Source organism: Protopterus annectens, chromosome 6.part0 (assembly GCF_019279795.1).
Source record: "Protopterus annectens isolate FY-2018-M chromosome 6.part0, PAN1.0, whole genome shotgun sequence".
NCBI lineage: Eukaryota > Metazoa > Chordata > Ceratodontiformes > Protopteridae > Protopterus > Protopterus annectens.
The window spans coordinates 1,841,912,746-1,841,937,838 of record NC_056737.1 but is presented as its reverse complement, the minus strand read 5'-3'; the positions used below and the strand labels follow the sequence as shown (position 1 = coordinate 1,841,937,838).

The following is a 25,093-nucleotide window of genomic DNA, read 5'->3' as shown; positions in this document are numbered from 1 at the left end:
ATGCTGATGATATTAAGAGTGATAAGTTTTAGTTTTTTTGTCTGTGTAGTAAGAATGGGACCTGTGTTGGGGTGAATGTTCCTGCACAAGTTTAAGGCCATGAAAGAACATCTAGTTGTTTTAGGAGTTTTAAGTAATTTGGGGTATTTGTACTAGTTTTAGGTTATAGTGATTAGTACTGAGGACTTTAGGGGAATAGAAGGAGATCAGTATTTGGGTTATTTGGGAGAAGCTTGTGGTGGAGGGATTGGGTGGTGGTGATGAGGTAATAGTTATTGTACGCTTTTGTAGTAGTGATGCTGCTGAAGGAGTTGTTAGGGAAGAAATGAGAAGAGGGAAGAGACGAGAGGCATGAGTAAAACAGCACGATTGGTGTAGAGTGATAGATGGGGAATTAGGGCTGTTGGAAGTGAAACAGTTATGAGGGTAGAGTATAAGTGAAATACTGTGGGATAGTGTAGAAAAAGGGGGTTTGTGGTTAGAGTTGTATGGGTGAGGTGTGGGAGGGGAATGTTGTGTAGTAGACTGATTGGAGTGTAGTTGGAACTTTGCAGGAGGTGTAGCTAAAGGAAGTATACATTTATAAAAGAAGAGTGGTAGGTTGTCCTAGTGTCTTTTCTGGAATGTAAGGAATAGAGGGTTATTAAAGAATAGATTATAATGATGTAGTCAAAATAAGAAAAATAAGGGTTTATTTGGGAAAAGAAAAGGATACAATGTGAAATAGATAACTGCTATTAAGAAGGGTGTGATTATAAATGGATACAGTGCAAAGCATTATGGGAGGGAGAGAGACAGCCAGTATTGGGTCTAAAAATTAAAAATAGATAAGGAAGTAGAAAACAAGAAACAGAAGTGTATGTATAGAAGTAGTAAGGTGATTTGGGAAGGGCGTTGGAAAAAGAGTCACAAGTTAAATGTGTATGTAGAGTAAGAGGGGATGGGTGAGAATTGGGGGTAGAATAGGGGAGCAAAGTGAAGCTGAGTGTAGCAGACTCAATCAATTTATAACTGAGAGCAATCACTTTATACATAAAAGATTTAGCAAAGAGATGTATGCGCACACACACACACACACACACACACACACACACACACACACACACACACAAAGGTTATCCGATCTGAATGAAATTGTTACAAATAAAACACACTACCAAAATCTTTACACTGTTCTACTCAGTCTTAGAACAAACAGAAATGTAATAACGTATGAGACATACCTGCTCTGTGAAGGAAGATACTGACTGAGTGTAAGAAGGGACAACACTGTGGGGATATTTAGTATTACATTCTACTATATAGACAACCCTACCATCAGGTCAGTTTATAGGTCAATTTATAACTGACAGCAATCACTTTATAGCCAGAGCAAAACAATTAACAAAGAGATGCAAGTAAAACAGGTTTTCTGTCATTTCCTGAGACTAAATACCAGACATATGCTGTATAGTCTACTGGTCAAGCAAATGGAGACAGTGGCTAACTTAGTAAGGGGTCCTGGTATTTCACAGAGCAGGCATGTATTTGATTAAAGTTCATATGCAGCAATGTTCTTCATGATAAATATGGTTGCATGAAAAAATGGCAAAAGTCTGAGTAAACTTGTAGGTGTAGGGCTTTGTGACGTGACAAGAGTTCCTGCAATATCGGGGTCAGATGTAATGACCGCAGGCTATGAAACAATGATAAAAGTCTCACTAAACTTCACTAAAGTTGTAGGTGTAGGGCTTTGTGACAGAGCTCCTGCAATATCGGGGTCAGATGTAGTGACCGCAGGCTGTGAAAAATGACATGTCAGTAAACCTGTAGGTGTAGGGCTTTCCGACAGAGCCTGTGCAATGTTAGGGTCAGATGTAGTGACCACAGGCTAGGGCTTTGCGACAGAACTCCTGCAATATCTGGGTCAGATGTATTGACCGCAGGCTATGAAACAGTGACATAAGTCTCAGTAAACTTGTAGGTGTAGGGCTTTGTGACAGAGCTCCTGCAATATCAGGGTAAGATGTAGTGACCGCAGGCTCTGCTCTATGAAGAAAGACAATGACTGAGTGTAAGAAGAGACAACAAAGATTGTAAAATCTGCCAGTCGTTCTTTCCTAAAACAGTACAAATGAGACTTTTTTCTCTGTATACCTACTTAGAAACCCAAAGTCTTAAATGCCTTGCTCAAAGCAAGATGGTGAAACCCCTGGCCTCAGACAGGAAGAGTATGCCAGAAACTTCAACTGTCTAGTCTGACTGGCAGGAAACTGCAGAATGTCTAACTTCTTTTCTTTTCTTTTCTTTACTTCTTCTAACCTGATGGAGGTTGGTATGGTATTGCAGCAGTATTTCTGAGGGACCATGGGGCATACCACAGATTCTAGTAAGAGAGGAGTTCATTGAGGTATGTCAGGGTTCCTATCCACTGCGTTTTGTTAGAGTGGATGTCACATCTCAGAAAAAGAAACAAAAGCCTAAGCATGTTTCTCCCTCGTGGATGCTTCATGAAAAGGAATGGTTGGAATTCTCCCAAGGTCTATACAAGCCATCTGGTTCTTAAATCTCCCTTCCTTCTGCACCCCCTTCATAGGCCCCTCCTCCACTGAAAATACAGCATGAGTCTTCATCTGGCAAGGATTTGATTTGGATGAAGATTCTTTTGCTTACACATCTCAAATGCATCCTCCTAGTCAACTTTTTTTCAGATGATGAAACCACCCTCTCCCCCCAGGTTCTCCTTTAGAGGAAATTTATTTTGGGGAAACTATTACTAGGGTAACGCAACATTTTGAATGTCAATCCAGACAAGTTACTGATGTGCAAAATAAAATACTATGATTTGCGTGATGTAGGAGTATCTAAGCCGCCCCCTATACCCCCAGTCTTAGAATCCTTTTTGAATAATTTTGCTTCCACTTCTGTCTCTCTTGACTACCAACCTCAAGCTCCCAAAAATTCAGGTTGGTTGTACAAGGTCCTTGAAAACTGGAGTTTTCTATGAAAACCCTATAGCAGACCCCGTCGATCTTTTCCATCTCTATATATAAGCCCACAAAGCTTTCACCTGCACCTAATGTATTGCCTTCCAAGAGAGAGAGAGAGAGTAGAGCCATTGACCGTTATGATTAAAAAAGTCTATACTTCTGCCATCTTGGCTTGTAGGGCTTTAAATAACCAAACTCAGATGACAAAATACCGTTGGTCTTTCTAGGCGAATTAAATAAAACTGGCGAATTGGGAGAACTCTGAACGTAAGGTGCAGGTGGTTCCTATTCTCAATCAGGCTATGCCAGTAGCTAGGCATTCTATTAAATGCAACTGTGGTGTGTTGCAGAGGCCTCCTGCAGAGCTGCAGCAACTGACTCTGTCATATGCAGATTTGCTTTTTTTTTGCCTCCATTCCCTCCCAGAGGACATCAAAACCAAGTTACTAGATTCTCCTCTTCTCAGGAATTTTTTTTTTGCCCCGTCCATTAATCCCAAAGGTCCTTCTGGGCACTTTTTTTTGCCTCCATTCCCTCCCAGAGGACATCAAAACCAAGTTACTAGATTCTCCTCTTCTCAGGAATTTTTTTTTTGCCCCCGTCCATTAATGCCAAAGGTCCTCCTGAAGATCTAAAGGGCAATCCAGAAATCTTGTTAGTGACTCACTTTTGGCCTAAACAACAATGGATGTTCTTCGTGTTTCACTGTTGCAGTCAGACTTAGGTTATCTGCCTGCAGGTAGTCCTCAGTCGGCCTGAATACCAGAGTCTTGGGATTTCTGCATCGGATGCTGTCGCCTCTTCCATGATGTCAGATCATCAGGGGTATAAAACATGCAGCCGATGCCAATACATCAGCTTTTCTTGTCGTGCGGGAGCCCGAAGCAGAAGCAGTTCGCAAGTGCTGGTCAGCTGCTACCTCAAATTTTCGTTTTTCATGTTTCAAACCTGAAGTCTTCTAAAGCTAAGTACCCCGTTGGGGATCCTTTTTTTTTCTGCTCTAACCGATGTCAGAAAAAGTTAACAGTTGTCTTGCCTGTGGAAAGCAAATACCGCACAAAGATTTTCATTCTTACTGTATCACCTGCTTAGGCCCAGACCACGACATTCCTCGCTGTCGGTTTTGTGCCTTGTTTAACGCCCGAACTATTAGTCATCGGGCTATCTTTGTCACTAAATTCTTTCGCTCTCATTCTCCGTATTCCGAAATAGCTTCGATAAGCCATCTGACTACCGATCTTCCAAAAAAAGTAAGGATAAAGACAGAGATAGACTGCATAGGTCCAAAACTGCCAACGACGCTTCTGTTAAGCTAGTCTCCAGTCCGCCGCTACTCAGTGAGGTGCCTTCGCAGCCCCTGATACCGGCTTCTGCAGATTCGCAGGCCTCTACTGAGACCCATTTGAAGTCCGGTATGCCGCGCGATGCTTCTTCAACTATGGAACCTGTGGATGTCTCTACCTTGGATAGGTCCGGAGCCGCTGTGCAGGCACTAGCTTCTGAGGGTGTATTCAGACCTTCCGATGTTCATATTAAACCAACTACTTCGTTTCTGACTAAAACTTCCGAGTTTCTCAGGCCTAGAGTTCGCACTACGCCTAGGAAACTGATTACCAAAGCGCATCCTGAAGCTCCCATGCCACAGAAACAAATTCTTAGAATGGCTGAAGACCTTATTACTTTAATTAGGGGAAGCCAGCCTTCCCCCTCTAAAAGACAAAGAATTGATTTTCCTTCTGATTCTTCAGATCATGAGTCCGATGACTCTGATCCTCTGATTACCAGGGCATACCCTTATCTACCTATGAGGATTGAGATGCAGAGGATTCCATTCCCTCTGCCTCCCCTCAGGACTTTTCTTTCAGTGAAACCTTGCATACCTTAAGAGAGCATTTCCGCTGGGAATGCCAGGAGTAACCACAGTACAAAAAGAGACTCAGAGAATTTTTAGACTTGCCTCAGCACAGGCCTCTAGCTATACCCCCTGCCCTGGATATTGTAGATGATGTCTTCATGGAATCCAGTCTTACCCCTGATACTTTACCACCAGCTCCTAGAAAGCCTGACAAGTACTACAGAGTACCTGACTCTCACAAATTTCTATTTAAAAATCCCACTGCGGATCCAGAGACCATTTCCCAGGGACCTAAAGGTATTAAGGCTACTACAGCCAAAAACCCTACGCCTTCGGACTGGGATTCTAGGGCTTTAGACAGATGGGGTAAGAAGGTATATACCTCTGCAACTCTTGCCATCAGGGCTTTAAATTGCCAGTTTCACATGTTGAAGTACCAGCAGCATATTATGAAACTAATTAAGCAAAAAATGTTGTTGATTCCTGATTGTGCGGAAAATAAAGATTTACAAGAGTTAATGCATTCTGCAAACCAAGTTAGTAAACATACTTTGCAGTGTGGTTTTGACGCCTTAGAAGCATCTTTCAGGGCTGCTGTCACTGGGTCTGTACTGAGGAGGCATGCTTGGCTGAAGGAACAAATCTTGCCAGACCATGTCAAAGCAAAATTACTAGATACTCCATTAAACCAAGAATGTTTGTTTGGCCCAAAAGCATATGAAGTTCTTAAAAAGATGGAGGAAAAAGCTAAATCTATGCAAACTGTTAAAGATTTCTTACAGGTACAGCCACCTAGATTCGGTAGGCATTGACCTTCTAAAAACTGGTCCTTTCCAGTCCCTTACAGACCTTCTCAGTCCAAACCCAGGGGCAACAGACCACAAAGACTACAGTCTCAGGGTATGCAGAGATCTAAACAATGGAGTGCTCCCACCTCAGAAACAGGGAGTGGTAAGCCACCCCCTTATGGAAAAAGCTCACAATGACTTATCTATCATACTTCCCAGCCATGCCCAAATATTTGCACCCCTAGGAGGAAAACTTGCCCTGCATGCAAAAAACTGGAAGTACATTACCCAGGACCAATGGGTCCTAAACATTGTATCCCAGGGATACAGATTCTACTTCCACTCACTGCCAACCCCAAGTGGGTTGCCAGACCTTCCTCCAAACTAGTGGGCAGAGGCTCAAAAGTAAGTACTTTCTCTTCTCAGTATCAGGACTATTCAGCCTGTTCCAAGAGAGCAAAGGGGACAAGGGGTTTCTACTCCAGACTGTTCCTGGTGCCCAGAAAAGAGAACTCTTGGTGCCCTATCCTGGATCTGTCCATTCTCAACATATTCCTGGTGGTACCAAAATTCAAAATGCTTAAACTCCCAACATCTGCTTCCTATGCTAGCCAAGGGCTCCTGGCTCACCCTAGACTTAAAAGAAGCTTATCTGCACATCCTTATAAGGGAATCCTGCAGAAAATATCTATGTTTCAGGGCAGGCTCTATGCACTATCAGTTCTTTGCACTTCCCTTTGACTTATCTACTTTGCCCTGGGTATTCACAAAGTGCCTGGCTCCAGCCACTGCATACTGCAGGCAGAGAAATATTCAAATTTACCCATACTTGGACGATTGCCTGATTCAGGCGGACAATCAGGAATTGCTGCTTCAGCACCTGACATTTGCATACGTTTACCAAGCACTATAAGTTGAATGTTGTTTCTATGGCTAGAGTCACTTTTGCCAGGACTTTCCTTCATGGTTTTCTTGATGGACCTGCTGGTCCTTCCAACACGCAATTTTCTTCCTGAACTTTTGTACTCTCCCTATTGTAAATAATTCTGCAACAGTGATATGAAAGGACATAGTATACTACAGTTGTGTAAGATCTTACCATAACAGTAAACGCCCTTCTGTTCACTGTTGCAGTATTCGCTCCTCCCCCTTCCATTACTCCTTCTGGATGCACTTGTTACTTCTTTGTATCCTTAGACTGTCATTCCTACTGGGACTTTTCGGTTCTGTGGATGATATATCCATACGTCACTTTTATGCCCTACTCCGTGCACAGGGAGCATACTTGTAACGTACAGCCTACCTTTTACAACCTAAAGGCTTTGGTATACTAGCCGGACGTCTGGCTACTTTTGGTAGGGGATCTGTATTGTAAGGAATACTGCAATAGTGAAGAGAAGAATATCTATTGTTATGGTAAGAGTTTACACAACTGTACTTTCTATTTATACATTTTTAAGATAAAGGGATTGGCAAAAGTGTTGTTAGTGTAAGTGCACTGCTTGTGAACACTCACTTACAACTTACATTACAACCGACTTGTTCCAGCTATGTTTACTGCTTTTGATGGCTTTCCCCAGCTTACAGCATGGATACTTGTACCAGACTGGCTGATCCTTCTCCCATAGTACCTAGAAAGAAAAAAAAATCACTTACCAAAAAGATCTTTCTGTTGCTGTGGTCTCAGTCTACTCCTTAATCCACTGTGGATGAACCTGCTTTAGATAAGGAGGAATTGTTTGGCTCTTGTGCTACCAGGTTCTCAAACGATATGATGACGAGGGAAATTGATTTAAGGAGATTCCTAGATCTTTCATGTGTCCAGTGCAAATCTTATGGGCCCCTCTCTTTCACAAAAAAAGCCTAATAAACTAGCCATTTTCTGGCAAACAGAGCACAAACCAGAGATGGCTGGAGAGTAGTAATAACAAGAAATGGGTCTTTTCAGAAAAAGGGACAGACCAACAGTACAGAATGACTATGCTAGCATTCTTTCCCCTCTTCCTTCTCCTATGGCCAATATCTCTACAGATCTGTCCATCAAACTGGTCCTCAGCATTCCCTTTTGGCAAATAATTGTTTCTGATTCTTGGGTGTTAAAAGTGGTGCAGGAAGGAGGGTTACAGATGAACTTGGTACAGAACCTCTTTCAGGGGAATGCCTCCAAGCCCTCCTTACCAAACAGAATGTTTTCCTCAGGTTCTTCAGTCTTTACAAACTCAGTGAGTCATAGAGCCAGTGCCCATAAGTCCAAGGGCAAAGACTTCTATTACAGAATGTTTCTGGTATCAAAGAAAGAGGCCTGTTGAAGACCAGTAGTAGATCTTTAATTTCTGAATTTGCATATGAAAGTTCCAAAATTCTAAATGCTGACCTTACAGAGCCTGTTACCTCCCATTCCACCAATGAGTTATTTGGTAACTTTAGATCTAAAAGATGCATATTACCATAATCCCATAGCCCCAGGCTTCAGGAGATTTCTAAGGTTCTCTGTTTCTGTGTCATATTATCAGTTCTCGGCATTATTTTTTAGTTTATCTACAGTTCAAGGATATTCACAAAATACCTAGCCCCCGATCATAGCTTATTGTAGACTGAATTGCATTCACATCTTTTTTTTTAGTTAGGTGGCTTGGTTATCTTTGCAGAGCATTTATCCAGATGTCAACTGTCATTAATTTGGGGTATGTATCTTTTAACCATTCTCTGCTGCCAGATAAATAGTGCAAAATCTTCCTTGACTCTGTTTCATAGGTTCATAGGTTGGTACTAGGCTGTCGGCCCTAGGGCCTATACAAGCCTAGCCATGACAATTCCCTGGCTATTTCGTCCCACACTATTTACTTCCCTGGACCCCTGTCTAGCAGGGCGACTAACGTGATCCCCGGGGTGAATTTCCTTTCTCCCATCCAATCATTAAGGTTCCTTTTGAAGAGGGCCAAAGAGGCGCTCTGCTTGACATGTATGGGCAATCTATTCCAGAGTGTGGGGAGTCTCTGGGTCAGGAACCTATCCCTCCAGCATGTTTTGTTTATTGTGATGAAAAGGTTTAGATCCCTGGAGTGTGTGGCTCTGAGGTATTGGGATTTCTTTAAGTGTAGCATGTCCAACAGCTCTGGGTTTGACATGGCCTTGTATGTTAAGAAGAGATTGCCTCGGAGTGGACGATATGTGACAGAGTATAGCTGGAGTTTTTTAAGGTGACCAGCAAAGGGCATCTGCTTTAGGCCTGTGATTCTTTTAGTGAGGTATTTCGGCGGCATTTCCAGTTGTTGCAGATGTCTTGAGAGGTACATACCAAATGGGGCGTTGTATTCTATAATGGGTCTAATGAGGGATGAGTACAGTGGGACAATGACCTCCTTTTTTCTGGATGAAAAGCCTTTAGTGATAAGGTGTGCCACATAGAAGGATTTCTTGACTGTTATGGCGATGTGGTTATTGAAGGTGAGACCACTGTCCACCTGTGTCCCTAAGTCCCTTATCACACTTCCCGTGTTTAGTGTACTGCCACCTATGTGGTAATTCACTGGTACATGTTTTTTCCCAAAGGGGATAACTATACATTTCTTAGCACTGAGCTTGAGCCCATGGCTCTGGCACCAAGCATCTGTTTCTGTAAGGCCCTTTTGTAGAGTATCCACATCATTTGGGGATTCAGTAATGGCTCCCAGTTTGCAGTCATCTGTGAACTTTGTTAGCCAGAGCCCCTTAGTGTTGGCCTGTACTTCAGAGAAGTAGATACCAAACAAGAGCAGTCCCAGGACTGAACCCTGAGGTACTCCTCTTGTCACTTGCTGGAGCTGGCTACTTTTACAGTGTGGGTTCTGTCATTAAGCCAGTTGGCAACCCATCGAGTGATGTAGGGATTAATGCCCAGCTTAGTAATTTTATCTATGATTCCAGAGTGGGGGATGGTGTCAAAGGCCTTGGCGAGGTCCAGATCAGCTCTGTGGACCGCCTTACCCTCATCCACAGCTCTGGAGACTAATTCGAAGAGGTCACTCAGGTTCAGGAGACAAGATCGGCCCTTCACAAACCCAAACTGGGTGGGGTCCAGTGTTTGAAGGTTGCCAGTGTCTTTGTTTATAAGTTTCATGATAATACGTTCCATGGCCTTGCAGATCAGACTTGTCAGACTGATGGGGCGGTAGTTTCCAGGATCCAAGATGGATCCCCCCTTGTGGAGTGGGATAACTGTAGCTGTGCGCCACTCAGTGGGCATGAAGCCTGAGGTGCGGCTATGATTAAACATGACACTTAGGTGAGGTGTCAGTTCATTTTGTAGTTCATATAGTACACAGCCCGGGATGTCGTCTGGTCCCATGGATGCTGTATTCTTAGCTTTGGAGAGTGTGTTTTTTACCTGTGTGGCCATTATTACCGGAATTTGGCAATCTTTTGGTATCGAGATGGGCCCTTTAGGAGGTGAGAGGGGGCTGAAGTTGGCACTGAATTGATCTGCCAGGATATTGGCAATATCCTTGGGATCAGTATATTTAATGCCATTCTGTTGTAGCTCAGAGCAAATCTGAGCATTGCCATTTATATTTTTGACATAGCTATAGAATGCCTTGTGGTTGTCTTTGGAATCTTTGGCAATTTTATTTTCGAATCTAGCTTTGAATGATTTTATGAGGGATCTCAGCTTCTTACTGAGGCTGGTAAGAGAGTTTTTTGCATCCTGGCCTGGGATTTTCCTCTTTTCTACAACAGTTTCTTCCTTTTGTTGTAAAGTTTGTTTATGGCAGGGGACCACCAAATTGGCTTCCTTTGGGAGGAGAGCGTCTTGGTTCTGTTTGGGATGGCACGATTCATGTATGAGTGGATGTGCTCGTACAGTGCCTTAGTGTAGCATTCAGCAGTTGAACTTTCAGTTCCCTTCTGCATGGGTGTCATGAAGTTTGTCACTTCTGACTTGAGTAGCATGAAGTTGGCTTTGGAGAATTTTTTACGGAAGCTTCCTTACTGGGCTGGGGTGGGGGAGGGATGTGGATGTCAAAGGTGATTATGGTCAGACCTGACCAATGAGGCAGTGACCATAGGTGTGGAGCATTGATTTCCCATTATGGTAATGACCAGGTCTAGGATATTTGGAGCCCCTGGTGGGACTATGGATTAGTTGATCCAGGGCATTGGAATTTATGAATTCCAAGAACCGTTGGGCAAAGTTGTTGGTACATGAGTAGTTTTCCTAGTTAATAGCAGGGTAGTTGTAATCACCCAGTATTAAGGTGTTTGGTTGTATCTTAATATTTTCCAGTATCTTTAGAAAGGTGTAGTGAGAATCTTGGGGCATGGTGGGGGATCTGTAGCAAGCTATAATTTGGATTGTAATCTGACCTAGTATTAGTTGTACCTGGAGAATTTCAGACACATTGTGTTGGGCACCTAGCCTGGTGGTGTGAATATCCTTCGTGAATATGGACACTCCTCCACCTTTAGCATTTTGGTTCTGTTTGGTGGCCGAAAAGTATGGTAAGATTTGTAGCCTGGTATTGCAGGGGTGCTCTCTGGAGCCTTGAGCCAGGTCTCAGTTACTGCACAGATATCGATGTTGTCCATTTTTAGGAATGCCTCAAGAGAGTGCATTTTGAATTTTAGACATCTAGCACTGAGTAGCATTACCTTCAGATTTTGCATGCTTGTACCTGTTACAGTGGTGGTTTTGTCCTTTGAACTTTGCCTAAAAAAGGCACTATAGAGGTGGCAAGAGCCTTAGCCAGTAACCCGAATCCCAGGGGCAACAGGTGCAGACCTTCTCTGGCAAAGCATCGTGGTCTGTCGATCATGTCGTCCCAAGCAGACAGATAATGGATCCCCTTTGAATGGCACCAGAAGCTTAGCCAGTTGTTGAAGTCAATCATGTTGTCCTTATACTGTGGTATAATTCTGGGCGCAGGCAGGATGCTACTCAGGGCTAGGGTCATACCTGCCTGGACCACATGATCCGAGAGCTCTTCCATGTCTCTTTTCATGTAGTCCAAGGAGGTACGTCTCAATTCATTCACTCTAGCATGGACAATGACAGAGTCATATTTGTACTTGTTGTGGAGTGACTTGAGTGCCTGCGTTATGTGGTGGATCCTGGCACCTGTCAGGCAGCTGACTGTAATTTTCTCCTTGTTCAGCCTGGTGAGTGGGACATCAGTGTGCCTGACTATAGAGTCACCTATGACTAAAGTGTTGGGTACATTGTCTTGCCTTAGGGGCTGTTGTTGGGTGGCACACTGGTGTTGTGAGCTATGTGACACTTTGGTTGTGATTGGTGTTTGTTTGCATTTCAGCTTTGGAGGTCCTTGTTGCTTGGGCAGGTTACTGTTAAGGGCCTCCACATATGAGGGTTTAGTGTTGCTATGTGAGGGTGTTGGTGGTGTGGGTTTAGAAGGGCTATGTGTTGCCTCAGGTGTTAACCTTTTCCTCTTGACTGTCTAGCACAATCTTGGGGTGGAGAGAGCTTTACTTCCAGTTTGGCTTTGTACGTGCATCTCTCACAGGTTGTAGTGTTGGATGGTAGGAGGAGAGGTTTGTCTGTGTACATGAGGCAATTGCTGCATTGTCCCAGTATGCCCAGATTCACCAGGTGGATAGGAGAAATCACTGGAAGCTGACCCTTGGACATGCCTAGTTTGGTGCTTTTTTTTTGTAAAGTACAAAAGCTGTTTTCCCTTACCTTAGCAAGGAACTTTGCAATTGTAGGCTGTTTAGTGCCTATGATTAATTTCTCCTTATTAATAAGGAGAGTTCAGTGCTAGTATCAGTTTAAGGCTTCCTAGTGCTTCCCAGCAGGTTTTAGAGCAAGTACTAGTCACAGGGATGCTTAAAAGTAAGATGAAAAAAAATGGTTTATCCTAAACACTGCAGTGTGCACTAGAGGAGTTAGATGTGAAACTAGGTAACTTAAGTTTTTCCTGTCTAAAAAGTTAAGGTTTAGTGGAAAGTCACTATTTTTAAAACAGCAAGATAGATTGAAAGGGGGTGGTCACTTGTATTCTGGTACTATGGAATACAGTAGGATGGCCAATAAATTGAAATAGTTGAAGGGGAGTGATTTCACAAAATAATTTTGCGCTTACTCACACAAGCCAGTAAAAGCAGACAGGAAATTAGATATATGGTCAAATTAACATAAGGGGCAGGCAACTAGAAAGACAGTGGTGAAATTTCTGCCTGACTCACAAGAGACAGAGCTGCGGTCTCTTTTCAAGTTATAATATGCAGTTAAAAGCAGAATACAAGTAAAACACAAGGTAAGGAAATCAAGTCACAGTATTCAAAATAGAAAAAGGCAATAAAGTAATACAAAATACAGCAAATAAAAAGCAAACTAACCTTTCCCTCACAGCAAAGTGTAGCAGAGTCTGGGTGAGGCTTTCTAGTAAAGAATAGACTCCCTCTCCATGTCCATTCCCTCTCCACGTCAAGCAGAGTACCTCATTATCCCTTTTTAACCGCAGCCTGGAAAACCTGATGAAGAACAGAAAATACATCCCTGGGATTCCACCTGTGTGTGTGCTGGACAAGGAGCATCAGGTGCTGACTTGTCAGAACATGGGCAAAATTTGTGGCTAGGCTTGTAAGGACCTCGGAGCCAGTAGCTTACTAACTTCCTGTGATCCTATGACTTCTATGATTTTCATGATTCCCCTAGATGCAGTGGTTTCTTTAAAAAAATGAACCCAATGTTTGTATTCTTTGGAGTATTAAACTACAGTTTTGGGCTTTATAAAAAGGAAACTGCATTGGTGGGAAAAAAACTAATTCAGCTGAACTGAACCCAGGTCTCCCCTTCTGTCCTCAGACCCCAAAACAATCTTGTACCATAAATGTGACAGATTTTTTACTTGAATAGAAGTTTCCATAAGTTAAAAGTGCAAGGCCTGTACAGTCATTCAGACAAACCAAACAACATCAGTGTAAGGAAGCTGTTGGCTGTGATCCATGCCTTGAAGTTTCTTCATCACCAATAGCCCCCAGGACCTCTCCATGTGATTGCAGAAAATTCCACAGGCATGTGGTACATAAATAAGCAGGGAGATAGAAGGTCATACCCCTATGCAGGCTGTCCGTGATGGCTTTGGAGTTAGCTCGTCATCATTCCTTAGCCCTCCAAGCTTCTTATATTCCATCAGAGTGGCAGGCAAGCTGAGCAGGACCAGGACAGGCCCTCACAAATTGAAACTGAATAAGTGGGTCCTTCCAGGAATTGATGAGATATGGGGAACACCTCCAATAGTTCTATTCACCTCCATTCAAAACAGGAAACTAAATGAATTTTGTTCCAGGACTCCTTGCAAGCAAGCCTAGAAAACAGATGCATTTTTCATTCCCTTGGAAGGGAATGTCAATTTACGCATTTCCACTGATATCCAGGGTAATTCTGAAGATTTAAAATGATACCCCAAAAAATTATTATGGTGCTCCTCCTTTTGGCTAAGGCAACATTGGCTCTCCCTTCTTACACAGTTGGCCAAGGGCAATTAGCACAAGCTTCCTGACATGCTTAATCTACCTACTCAAGACAGGGGAGGTTTAATACACCCCAGTATCATTCAACTTCAGTTGACTGCCTGTATTATTCAGTTCTAGTACCTTTAAAGCACTTATTTCATGAGGATGTGCAGCAGGTACTAAAGGTGGCAAGAAAGTCTACTACTAGAAAATACTGTATTGGTAAGTGGAAATGATTTTCTTATAGTTGCTTAACCAATAACCAGGGGCCTATCAGAGATTTTGTGCCACTGCTGCTCAAATATTTGTGTGAATTACTTTCCTCTGGCCTTTCTCAGTCCATTATAAAGGTTCATCCTGTACCCATTTCAGCATAATCATCCTCTTTCTTCACTGCTGTGAAACAGTTTCTGAAAGGAGTTTAATACCCAAGACCTCCTCATAAACAGGTTGCCCCTCTTGGGATCTCAACTTTGTGCTGGAGAAATTGACTATGTCACTTTTTGAACCTGCCCATTAAGCTGATCTAAGGTTCTTGACTTGGAAAACTGTACTCATCATTGCTTTGACATCTGCAGGAAGAGTTGCAAGCTCTCATAGTGGGTGAGCCCTATCTGATTTTCCACAGAGAAAGTGTCACTTTAGGAACGAACCAGTCATTCATTCCCATAGTGGTTTCAGAGTTTACTCTGAATCAAGCCATCAGTCACCCAGTTTGCTACGAAGAATCTCAAAACAAAGGAGAAAGGATTCTCCATACCCTAGATGTGCACAGGCAGGTACTATCGTCACAGAACTAAGCCCTTTAAAAAGTCGTCATTTATTTATTTATTATCACAGGGCACAAAGGGGCACCCTCTGTCTGAACAGACAATTTCCAGGTGGTTGTCCTCAGCTATTTCTTTTTGTTATTTATGCCATGGCAAATATATTCAAGGGAGTAGCAAGACATATTCTGCTGGAGCCTTGTCTTCTTCAATGGCATACTGGAAATGGGTGAACTCTGGAAGCATTTTAGAGGCAGTTGTGTAGTCCTTTGCACATACTTTTGCAAAGCATTACAAACTGGATTCCTTTTCAAAGTCCAGATCTAGCTTTGGTAGGACCACTCTCCAGGGGCGCACCTGGATCTATATACTTCATTCCAGGTTAGATAGACCTGGTAATCAACCAATATAGCCTAAAAGCTACTGCAACAGTGGGAGTGCTGAACATAATACAGTTGTGTTAAGTTGCACTTACCTGTAACAGTAGGTGTTTTAGTTTCTCACTGCTGCAGTAGCAATACCCATCCACCCGCTCATATATATATATATATATATATATATATATATATATATATATATATATATATATATATAGTTGTAATTAGGATATAAAGAAGGGCTGTTTTTGTTTCTACATTATATGTTTTACTGTTACTGTTACTGTTGGGTGATTGATTCAGGTCTGTTGTCTTCGCTCCTTGTATGGGCCTTAAAGAAATGTCCACTATAACTGCTAATTTCCCTCCACGGGATTAGCCAATCAGCAGTCAGAGTGAAAGTATGCGGGTAGCCATAGCTTTTTGAAGCTGTCCAGTTACTGATTGCTAGGCAAGAAATGACCCATATTAGTCTAAAGGCTACTGCAGCAGTGGGAATTCGAACATCTGCTTTCATGGGTGAGTAGGTTGTACTTCAGGAATTTCTTCACACTGTGAACAATTGGATTCTGCAGAAAGTATGGTTTCAGATTTCTCTCCTGAAGATTTCTGCTTTTCAAAACTTTTATCTAAAATGAAAGAGGTTTCCTGTTGCGATCAGAATGAAATTTCTGTAGCACATAAAATGCATTATAATTTGTTACATTTGGAAATGTGAAATGCTGCAGCTGTTTCTCCTGTACTCCCTGCTTTAGAAAATGTTTTTCTCTTGGCTTTTAGCTTACCTGATAGTCAATCCCCTGCTCCTGGGAAGTGTGGCAGGTTATGTAGGGTATTTCAGAGTCATAATCACTTGTTTGCAAATCGTAAAGCAGACCCATCTGTGATGTCTTTATCCAGAACTGCTTCTTCTAAACAGTTTACTGATGTTTACTCCATTCTTTCTGACAAGGATGGGAAAGCAAATGATAAGTTAGGGAAGAAAATGTATTGCTCTAGTACTTTTGACTTTCAGGATTTAAAACTGTCAAGCTGATGTGCTAAGATGGTTTACTTTTATCTTTTTAAAACATACAGAAGTTAAAAGTTAACCTTCCTTCCTGTGAAGAAAAAAAACATTGAATGCATTTGTTACATTTGATTCTCAAGTTACTAATCCCATTTAAAATATGCTTATGATGATGCTGATTTCTCCTCTAGATCTGCTGCTTCTGGGTCAGTGTTGAGAAGACTGACTTGGCACCATTCACAGAATCATCTTGAAGATATTAAAACTGGCATTTTAAATTATCCCTTAGATAGGGAGGTTCTGTTTGTCCCTTGTGCAGCTAAGATTGAAGTGTGATGAAAAGAGGAAGCTAATACAAGGGGTGACTCAGATTTTTCAGCTCTCCTTTTTTTAAAGGAAATAAAAATTCCCCCTCCACTTTTAACCAGCAAGGTGTAGGCAAGTAGGTTTTAAAAAGCAGTGGGAAGGAGGTTCCAAAAAGAAAGCAAAAGCCTCCGAAAATCAAGGGCAGTTCTCTTAATCAGCACCTTAATTATTGACCTGCACAGGTCTCTCCTCCCTATGCCACCATGGCAACCTCTCCATTTCACTAAGACTTCATCTTCCTTTCTGGCAACAGATTATTACAGACAGATGGGTTCTGAATGTAATTCAGCAGGGTTACACTTGGCAAAGGGAATCCCTCTCTTCTTCCCAGACAGGATTCTTCCTTGTCCGGTGAACCAAGTTTCTTACTTTCCTCCCAGTCTACATCAGATGCTGGCCCAGCCTGTACCTCTTTGGCACTTGGGCAATGGCTTTTATTTAAGGATTGTTCTGGTACCAAAAAAGGAAAGGTCCTGGAGGACTATACTGGTCCTTTCCTTTTTAAATCTTTTTGTCAGGATTCCAAATTCAAAATGTTATCCCTTCAGTCCCTTTTTTTCTCTAATACCCCAGCCTTTTTGGTAAAGCTAGATTCAAAGATCATATGCAGTGGGGGGGGCACTTTTTTACAGTTCCAGCTGCAGTCTGAAAGCATAGTGCTGTTGATCTGTTATTAGAATTGATCATTTTCTATTTTCCATAACCATGGCTTCTTTTTTTAAAAACTTCTAAATACGGAGACTCCACACACAGTTCTCCCAGGGCTTTGCATCATTATGCTGTTCTAATAGATCAGTGTTGCAGTAGCCTTCTGTCCCCTCAGTCCCCATATTTACTTGTTTTTTCTTTTGTGTTGCCAGGGTGTGGATATGTCACCCTTTTGTACATGACTTGTTATTGGGCTTGTTTCCTAGCATTGTTCTTACAGAGCTCTTGCCTCCCTCTTAGGCAAAAAAAAATGCTCTGAGGCTTTTTGAGCTCCAGCTGTATTTTTATGGAGCTGTTTTCATGGTCCTGGCAGTTGAGGTGAGTGGAAGGCACCCTTTAGCTGTGTAAGCTGGACAGTCACAGGGTTAGTACCCTGATAGCTTAGTCTACTGCAAGTGTTATCTATTATAACATCTACTGTTATGGTAAGTTTTAGTTACACAACTGTACTTTAATCACTTTGCAGTGTAGTTCAGAGTGCTTCGTTAGGTAGTTTTTGGAATTGTAGTATAGTTCACAGATTTACTATGTATTACTTTGAACCTCCTGTCTGTTGCCGTTAAGACAGTTGAATTACTGAAGCAGTGGACATATGTATACCAATACAGTGATTCAGTATAGTTGCACAAGTCCTGTAACATTTATTTTATAGGCTATTTTAGTGATGTGTTGCTCAATACCTTCTAAGTCAAAAATAATTTTAATGACATCTAGTTGTACTTGCAGCAGCACCACCCTGCATGTCTCTCAACTGCAATAATTTAGGCATGGTGCTTATTTTAGTCCTCAGAGTTATCCCTGCCCCTCCTTGTTTTACTGATGTTCCTCATAAAATCAGTCCTGTTTAAGGGTACATACCGTACTAAAGAAATAAATTCAGTCTACACAAAGAGGATGCATACCTTATTAAATAAGTAAATAAACCAAGCCTATCCAAAGATTCCATACTACTCACTGTGTAGGACCCAGAATATAAACACTTTATGTAATGAAAAATAAGAACATACCCCTCTTTCTGACCCTCTAGGCCAGTACTGTGATTTTTAATGATCAGTGGTCGAAAGGTATTCCAGTCTGTGCTGAAGAAAGAAAAAGAACAGAGGTATGCCACTCCATGGTGCAAAAAAGTGCTTTAAAATAAGAAATATAATGAGTCACATACACAGACTGCCTAGATGTCCTTCCATAAATTACTGTTGCAGTATTCCAAACTGTTGAGTTATCTTATCAAGTAACCTGAGTGGGAGTAAGACCTATATTTGGACTGGCAGTGAGATAGTCTGAGGATTTACACTTGTGTGTCTGCTTATGTACTATTATGCATGCGGGCTTAGGTCCAGATGTGGCTGTATGGATAGTTTTGGCTTTGGTAACACAGCTGGATGTTGTGATTATTTAGCAAGATAACCCAACAGTTTAGAATACTGCAACAGTGATCAGCAGGACATCTACTGTCATGGTAAATTCTTACACAGCTGTACTTTCTGCTATATTGTTTTATCTGTTCTGCTTTTCTGATTACTGTATCAATTGCAGTGCAAATTATATTTTAATTGCATAACATTTTTAGGATGACATGATAAGAAAATGACTTGTTAGAAGACTGTGTTAATGATCAGAAAGCATGTATCAGTATAGAGTCTAAGTGTATGCACTTCTGTTACTTTTGACCAGTAGAGCATGAACCAAGTGGCAAGGCCCTGAAAGAAGTGAAGCAGGAGCAGATGATTATTCAAAACATGTTTCTCACACTACAGTTGAGAAGGAAGGTAATGTCTTGATGAAATAATTAACAAAACGCTGTGATCTGAAGCAATACTGTTGTGAACATAAATAATCTTATTTTCTCATACCTCTGCAGCCCCCCTGCTAGAGATGTTAGCTGAGCCATGGATGTAGGGATTATGTAGCTTATTTGTAAATGAAAAGTAGTACAGGCTTCCATTGCCAATATTGTAAATGTCTACTTTGTCAAAACTATTTTGGGTTTAGCCATAGCTTAAATAGATTTCTGCTGTAGAACTACATGTGTATTGGTTGGGATGCCTGGGCTTTAGTGGTTTTATTGTTGGATCTAATATCACAGACCTTCCTTAATGGGTTCTTGGTTGAGTTCATATTCTCAACAGTCACCCTTCAGTAAAAAGTAGAAGTTGCTGTTGTGGTACTTGTGCACAGCTGCACCGACAAACACTGTGACATATACTTCAGCTACATGAGCGCACACATCCCCCAGCTCTTCCAACTCTTTATTTTCCACTTGCACAGTTTGGATCATGATCCTTGCTATCATCAATGAAGCCCTCCAGCACACTAAGTGTCCATGTGGCTGTCAGATGACCAGCCTAGACCTGCACCAGCATCATTGTTATTGTTCCACGGAGTACAGCAAGGAAACTGCCACAACTGTCAGCAGTTTAATCCTTCCATTTGATAGCAGCATCAGGACAAGCTTTTGGCCTGCTTTGTTACCAAAATAATGGTGGCCTTCAAGAGCTTCTCAGGAGGGAACTAAATGGATAAGTCAACCTCACAGACTCAAACATATTTATGAGGATCATCATAAGCAAAAGCACATGCAGAGCTGGTGAAGCCCTGACATAGGGCTGGCGTTCATCTGACTCTCCAGTCCCTGCTGGTACTGAACTCATCCTTATGTAGTGAAGACTCAGGCCTCCCCCACTTCCATCTTGGGGAGATGTATATCCTTGGGTTCTTTTGCCACACAGTAACACTTGGCTAGAACTTGAAGCCACCTGTCTTTATCCCAGAAGATGAGCTCTTAATTTTTCTGGTTACAGATTTGCAGCCCTCAGAATAGAGGACTTCCTTCCAAGGTTAGATTTCCATACCATTTTGAGTCATAAGTGCTTAATGAGTTAGGTCCATCAGGTCATCCTTTGCCAAGGCTCATATCCTAGGGGCTAATGAGCAGATGCTTGACATTTAGTGGCAGCATGAGTTGTAGGTGTGAGATCTCACCTAGAGGAAGAAGAGGGCTTTCATACCCTGGGTGTACATCAACATCTCAAATGTTACTTGACAAGGACACATTAATTTAGGAAGGCTGACAAATTGATTATTTTTATTCTGCCAGGGAGGGAAGACCTTGAGGTTGCCAACCAGCCACTTTTCATGTGCATTTCCAGTTGCTTTATCTTTTGTCATTATTTGAGCTAATGTTGAGATCAAAACTCATTCCACTAAAGAAATAGCTACCTCCAGTCCTTGCCTCAAGAACTCAAGAATCTCTTCATTTCTTAAGTCTCTACCAAGGTGTCTTAGCCATCAAGCACACCTTCACCAAGCATAAATCAAGAAAGAATCTTAACCATGACCCTGACTATCATATCTCTTTTAGGAAAACAGTACTCCAGTACTCAACTTTCTAAACCTGCTGTTCTGTGGTTCTCTGGCTCCTTTCATGCTGCTTGAGATTCACCCCAGCCGGGAACACATTGAGTTGGCTTATAAATAAGATCTGTAACAAGTATGTTCTTACAGTGTCAATTGCTGTATGAGTAGGCTCTCTCTGATTAGTCGGGAATACCCTCCCTCCATCACCTGGCTGATTAATGTTTCGTTCATCGGCTTTGGCTAAGAGTTCCCACTTCCCAGTAAGACAGAGAGGTGTTTACTTGCATATTACCTGGTTAATAGTGTAAGTTTCAGATTGTCATTGTTACAAATTTATTTGCAAGAAGTTAGTCACTGTTCACATGGGAGCAAATTGTGACCTTCTGGATGCACTTTTGTAGCCAGTATTTTACTTTGTGGCAGTATTTTACTTTATGGAGTCCATCTGTAAGGGTGAATGCATGTTTCCAAACATGGAACTTCAGTATTTTTTAAAGAAACAGAATGGTGATTGCTGCTTAAGATAAACTCAATCAAAGGAATCATCATGAAGGGTCTTATAGTAAATCATCTAGTATGGTAAGAACATGGCTGCTGTATGCTTGTGATGCCTTGTAGAGCTTATTGTTTTCCCTAGTTAATTTCTAAGTATATAAACTCAAGTTCACAACTGATTTTATGAAAGCTGAAGGCATTTTGTATCTCTGTGTTTAGGAAGTTGTGACTAAAATTGCTGACCTTCTAAACATTACTGAGCAGACTCAGGTTGCTCTGATCACTGAAGAACTAGTGGACTGGAAACGGAGACAGCAGATTGCCTGCATTGGTGGGCCTCCTAATGCATGTCTTGACCAGCTACAAAACTGGTAGGGATTTTCTGTTTTAAAGACTGTTTTAAGTAATTATGCATGAAGTAATGTGTACAGTTTTGCAGTATAAACTTGTGGTTGTCTTACTGAGCTTTCACATTAGATGTAGGTCATGCAGACGTGGGTGTGAATCTTGTCATCTTATGGGACATATTGGACATGACATGCATATTTACCTGCTGGGTCTGACACTTCCACATGTAGGGTGAAATTGATTCTGTAATTAAAACTTGTAATCACTGACTTGATTGTTACATGACTGTAGCAACCTTCATAATAAATAGAAAGAACAATAAGACATTGAAATTCCATGTTAAGTGTTTAACTTTGTATTTGGATGTGTCTTACAGTTTGACCGAGTTGACTAGTGATTGTGGAATAGCCACTGTGTATACAGACCTGAACACTTAATAAACACCTAGAGGATTATTTAAGTTCATTAGTAGCGGTGGTACAGCGTTTGCGTTGTTGCCTCACAGCAAGAGGTTCTCCCGTTTGATTCTCAGCTAGTGTGCGGGGAGTGCCTTCTGTGTGGAGTCTGCATGTCCTCCCCGCAGTCGAGTGGCCTCTGAAAGACATGCGTGAATGGGCGTGCCTTCGCTGAAGGTTGGGCTTAGGGCTGGCAACTCGGCACCATAAAAATCTACTGCCAATCATTAGCGGACCGGAGTTCCGCTGTGGTGACCCCTTACTGGGAAAAGCTGAAAAGACAAACAAGTAGTAGTAGAATTTGCTACACTGGATACCTAGTATCTTTAATTAGAATGCACACCATGAAATGCAGACTAAAACTTTTGAAAGTTTCATAAAGCAGAACATGTTGTGTTTTGAGTCTTGCCTATACTGTGTAAATGTGTTGTAGATTACCAAGAAATGCTCTTAAATGAACTACCAGTAACTTCTTTAAACCCAGTTTATGCAGTGCATCTTAAATAAATGTAGCAAATGATGTATCTTCTATAGCTAACAGGCAAGAAAGAGTAGATTTTAGAAAACCTTTTGCCTGTTTCTGTTCTGTATTCATTCATTCTCCTATAACCTCCTTAGACCAGCTTAGGTTTGTAGGGAAGCTGGAGTGTTTCCCAGAACTCTTTGAATCCAAGACAGAGAAACTAATTCTGAAGGAGGTTTGGACTGGTGAGACCACCTCCACAAAGAGGCCAGTAGCCATTGGAGTGCCTCAGGGCTCCGTGCTGGGCCTACTCCTCTTTGTCATTGACTTCTCAGAAATCAAAGCAGATGTCAAGGGCCTCTGGCTGACCAAGTTCACAGATGACTGCTAACTGGGAGCAGTCAACCCCCCCCCACACACACACACACACACACACACACAAGATGCAAACACCATATAGAAATATGTCCTTCCATTTCAGTGTTGCAGAATTGTCTGAGCTAAAAGAAATACAATTAGTTATAGACCGTATGGATGATAGAAGGGGCGTAAAGGGTTTAGTGGTCAGAAATGGGTAGAAGTGGCAAAGAAGAGCTTTCACCAGTATGTTTTAACCAGCAGTAGAAGGGAGAGGTAAAGAAAAACATTTGATGTCCTGATGATAATCACTGTTGTAGTATTGCTGAAATACGTGAAACTAGTATCCACATCAATAAATAAAAAATACAGGTTTCCGATGGCCAATAAAGGCCTCAAAACACAACAGCACAGCCTTTAGCATACAAAAAATGTATTTCAGTGCTTTCATCTGATGCATTGAGCTATAAAGATGAACGTACAAGCGAGAATCTTCAGACTAGACTATCTCAGACACAGACCAAATACAGGTTTTGCATCCATGTTTGGTGGTGGTTCTAACCAGCAGTGGGAGGGAGAGGCAAAGAAAAACATTTATTCATCAAACTGTCTATAACTGCTGTGCACATGTGTGTGTGTGTGTGCTTCTATGTATTTATTTATGAGTCTGTCTGTCCATACTTCTAAATGTTTGTGTGCATGTGTTTGTGTGTTGACATTAAGTACTTAAAAAACTTATAGTTTGGATGTAAAATACTTCGTACAACAACAGTTACATGTAGTACAACAAGTTTTAAACATTAGCTAGAGAAAGTATTTTACTGCATAGTAATTAAAAAAAACAGTTACAGAACAATTTATCAGCTAGACCTTTATCTAAGGATTCCCTATTAGAAGACCGAAGACGAACTCAAAAGCCCGAAACGGCAAAATATCGAAGCGGCTTTTAAGTGAATTCTTTCCCTGGGAAAGAATCCGCTTGGCCACTTCATTACTTTGCCATTTCTGGTACTGTAGTGCGTTCTCGGAGTTGGTATATTTAAGTAGGGGGGGTGTGGGTGGGCGAAGCCCCCCACTTAATGTAATGTTTAAAGTATGTTTTTTTTTTTTTTTTGGTAGTTGGAACAGCGATTTTTTTCCCCCTAGGAAAAAGATTGCTGTACTGACAGTTCGAAATTGTAAGCTATCTCTTACATAGGGTCGATTAATCGCCGTTCGTTTTTTTAAGCACTCGGTGATCTAATGTAGACCCTATCTAAGAGGGGTGGTTAGACCCTCTGAATGCAGATTCTGGCCTCACCACCCTCAGAGAACATTATTTATTTGTAATGCTCATCCTGTTGGGAATTATTGCTTACTTAGAGAAATCCAGAACACACTAAAGCTTCTTAATCTTTTATCTTTTTATAACGTTTCACATTTTTTTTAAGGATTATGCTAGATGTTGTCAGAGACTACATACCTACATTTGCAGTCTAAGGAAACTCCTGAAAATATCCATCCGGTGCTTTCTGGGTCAAGTACGATGTTCTTCGTGTTTCACTGTTGCAGACATCACCTGTGGGTTATCTCTGCTGTGGTAGCCCTCGGCCGGCCCGAATACCAGAGTCAGTGTTTTTGTGCACCAGCTGCTGTCGCCTGTAGTCTGACATCAGGTCATCAGTACTATAAAGCAAGGCCGCCGACATCATTACATCTGTCTGTCTTGCCATGGAGCCCGTAGCAGTAGCAGTTCACACGAGTGCCAGTCGGTCGCTACCAGAATTAGAATTTCAGCAGAAAACGTCTAAAGCTAAGTACCCCATTGGGGACCGTTTTTTCTTGCACTAACTGATGTCCGAAAAGGTTAACAATTGTCTCGCCTGTGGAAAGCAGATGCCACATCGAGACTTCCATTCTTACTGCATCACTTGTGTAGGCCCAGACCACAACGTCCCTCGTTGCCGGTTCTGTGCCCTCTTTAATGCGAGAACCATTTGCCGTAGGGCTCTTTTTGGAGACAATTATTTTTGTATTCTGAATTCAAATTCCAGTATGGCTTCCATCAGCCAACAATCCGCCGTCATTCTGAAAAAATGTAAAGATAGAGACAGGCCACACAAGGCTAAGCCTTCCAACGATGCTACTGCTAAGCAAGTCATCAGTTCGCCGGAATTCAGTGAGGCGCTTTCGCAGCCCCTGATGCCCGACTCGCTTTCTACACAGGCCTCTGCCGAGACCCTTTCAGAGTCCGGTATACCATAGAAATCCACTTCGTCTTCTGAGCCTTTGGCTGTCTCTGCCTCAGTTGGATCCGGAGCCGCAACACAGGCACCGGCTTCTGAGGAG

General features: G+C 41.9%; 1 protein-coding gene across 3 annotated transcripts in view; it reads left to right on the top strand.

Annotated features, from left to right (window-relative positions):
- The window catches only part of STAT1 (signal transducer and activator of transcription 1), a 1,683,855-nt gene that overhangs the window by 673,990 nt on the left and 984,772 nt on the right, over nt 1–25,093 (top strand). For 2 of the 3 annotated variants that reach the window (XM_044075193.1, XM_044075194.1), the window contains 2 exons: nt 18,965–19,059; nt 21,362–21,513. In XM_044075193.1, coding sequence (XP_043931128.1) covers nt 18,965–19,059; nt 21,362–21,513 — 247 coding nt within the window. The remainder of the gene's footprint in view (nt 1–18,964; nt 19,060–21,361; nt 21,514–25,093) is intronic. The other variant, XM_044075195.1, reaches the window with a different exon arrangement.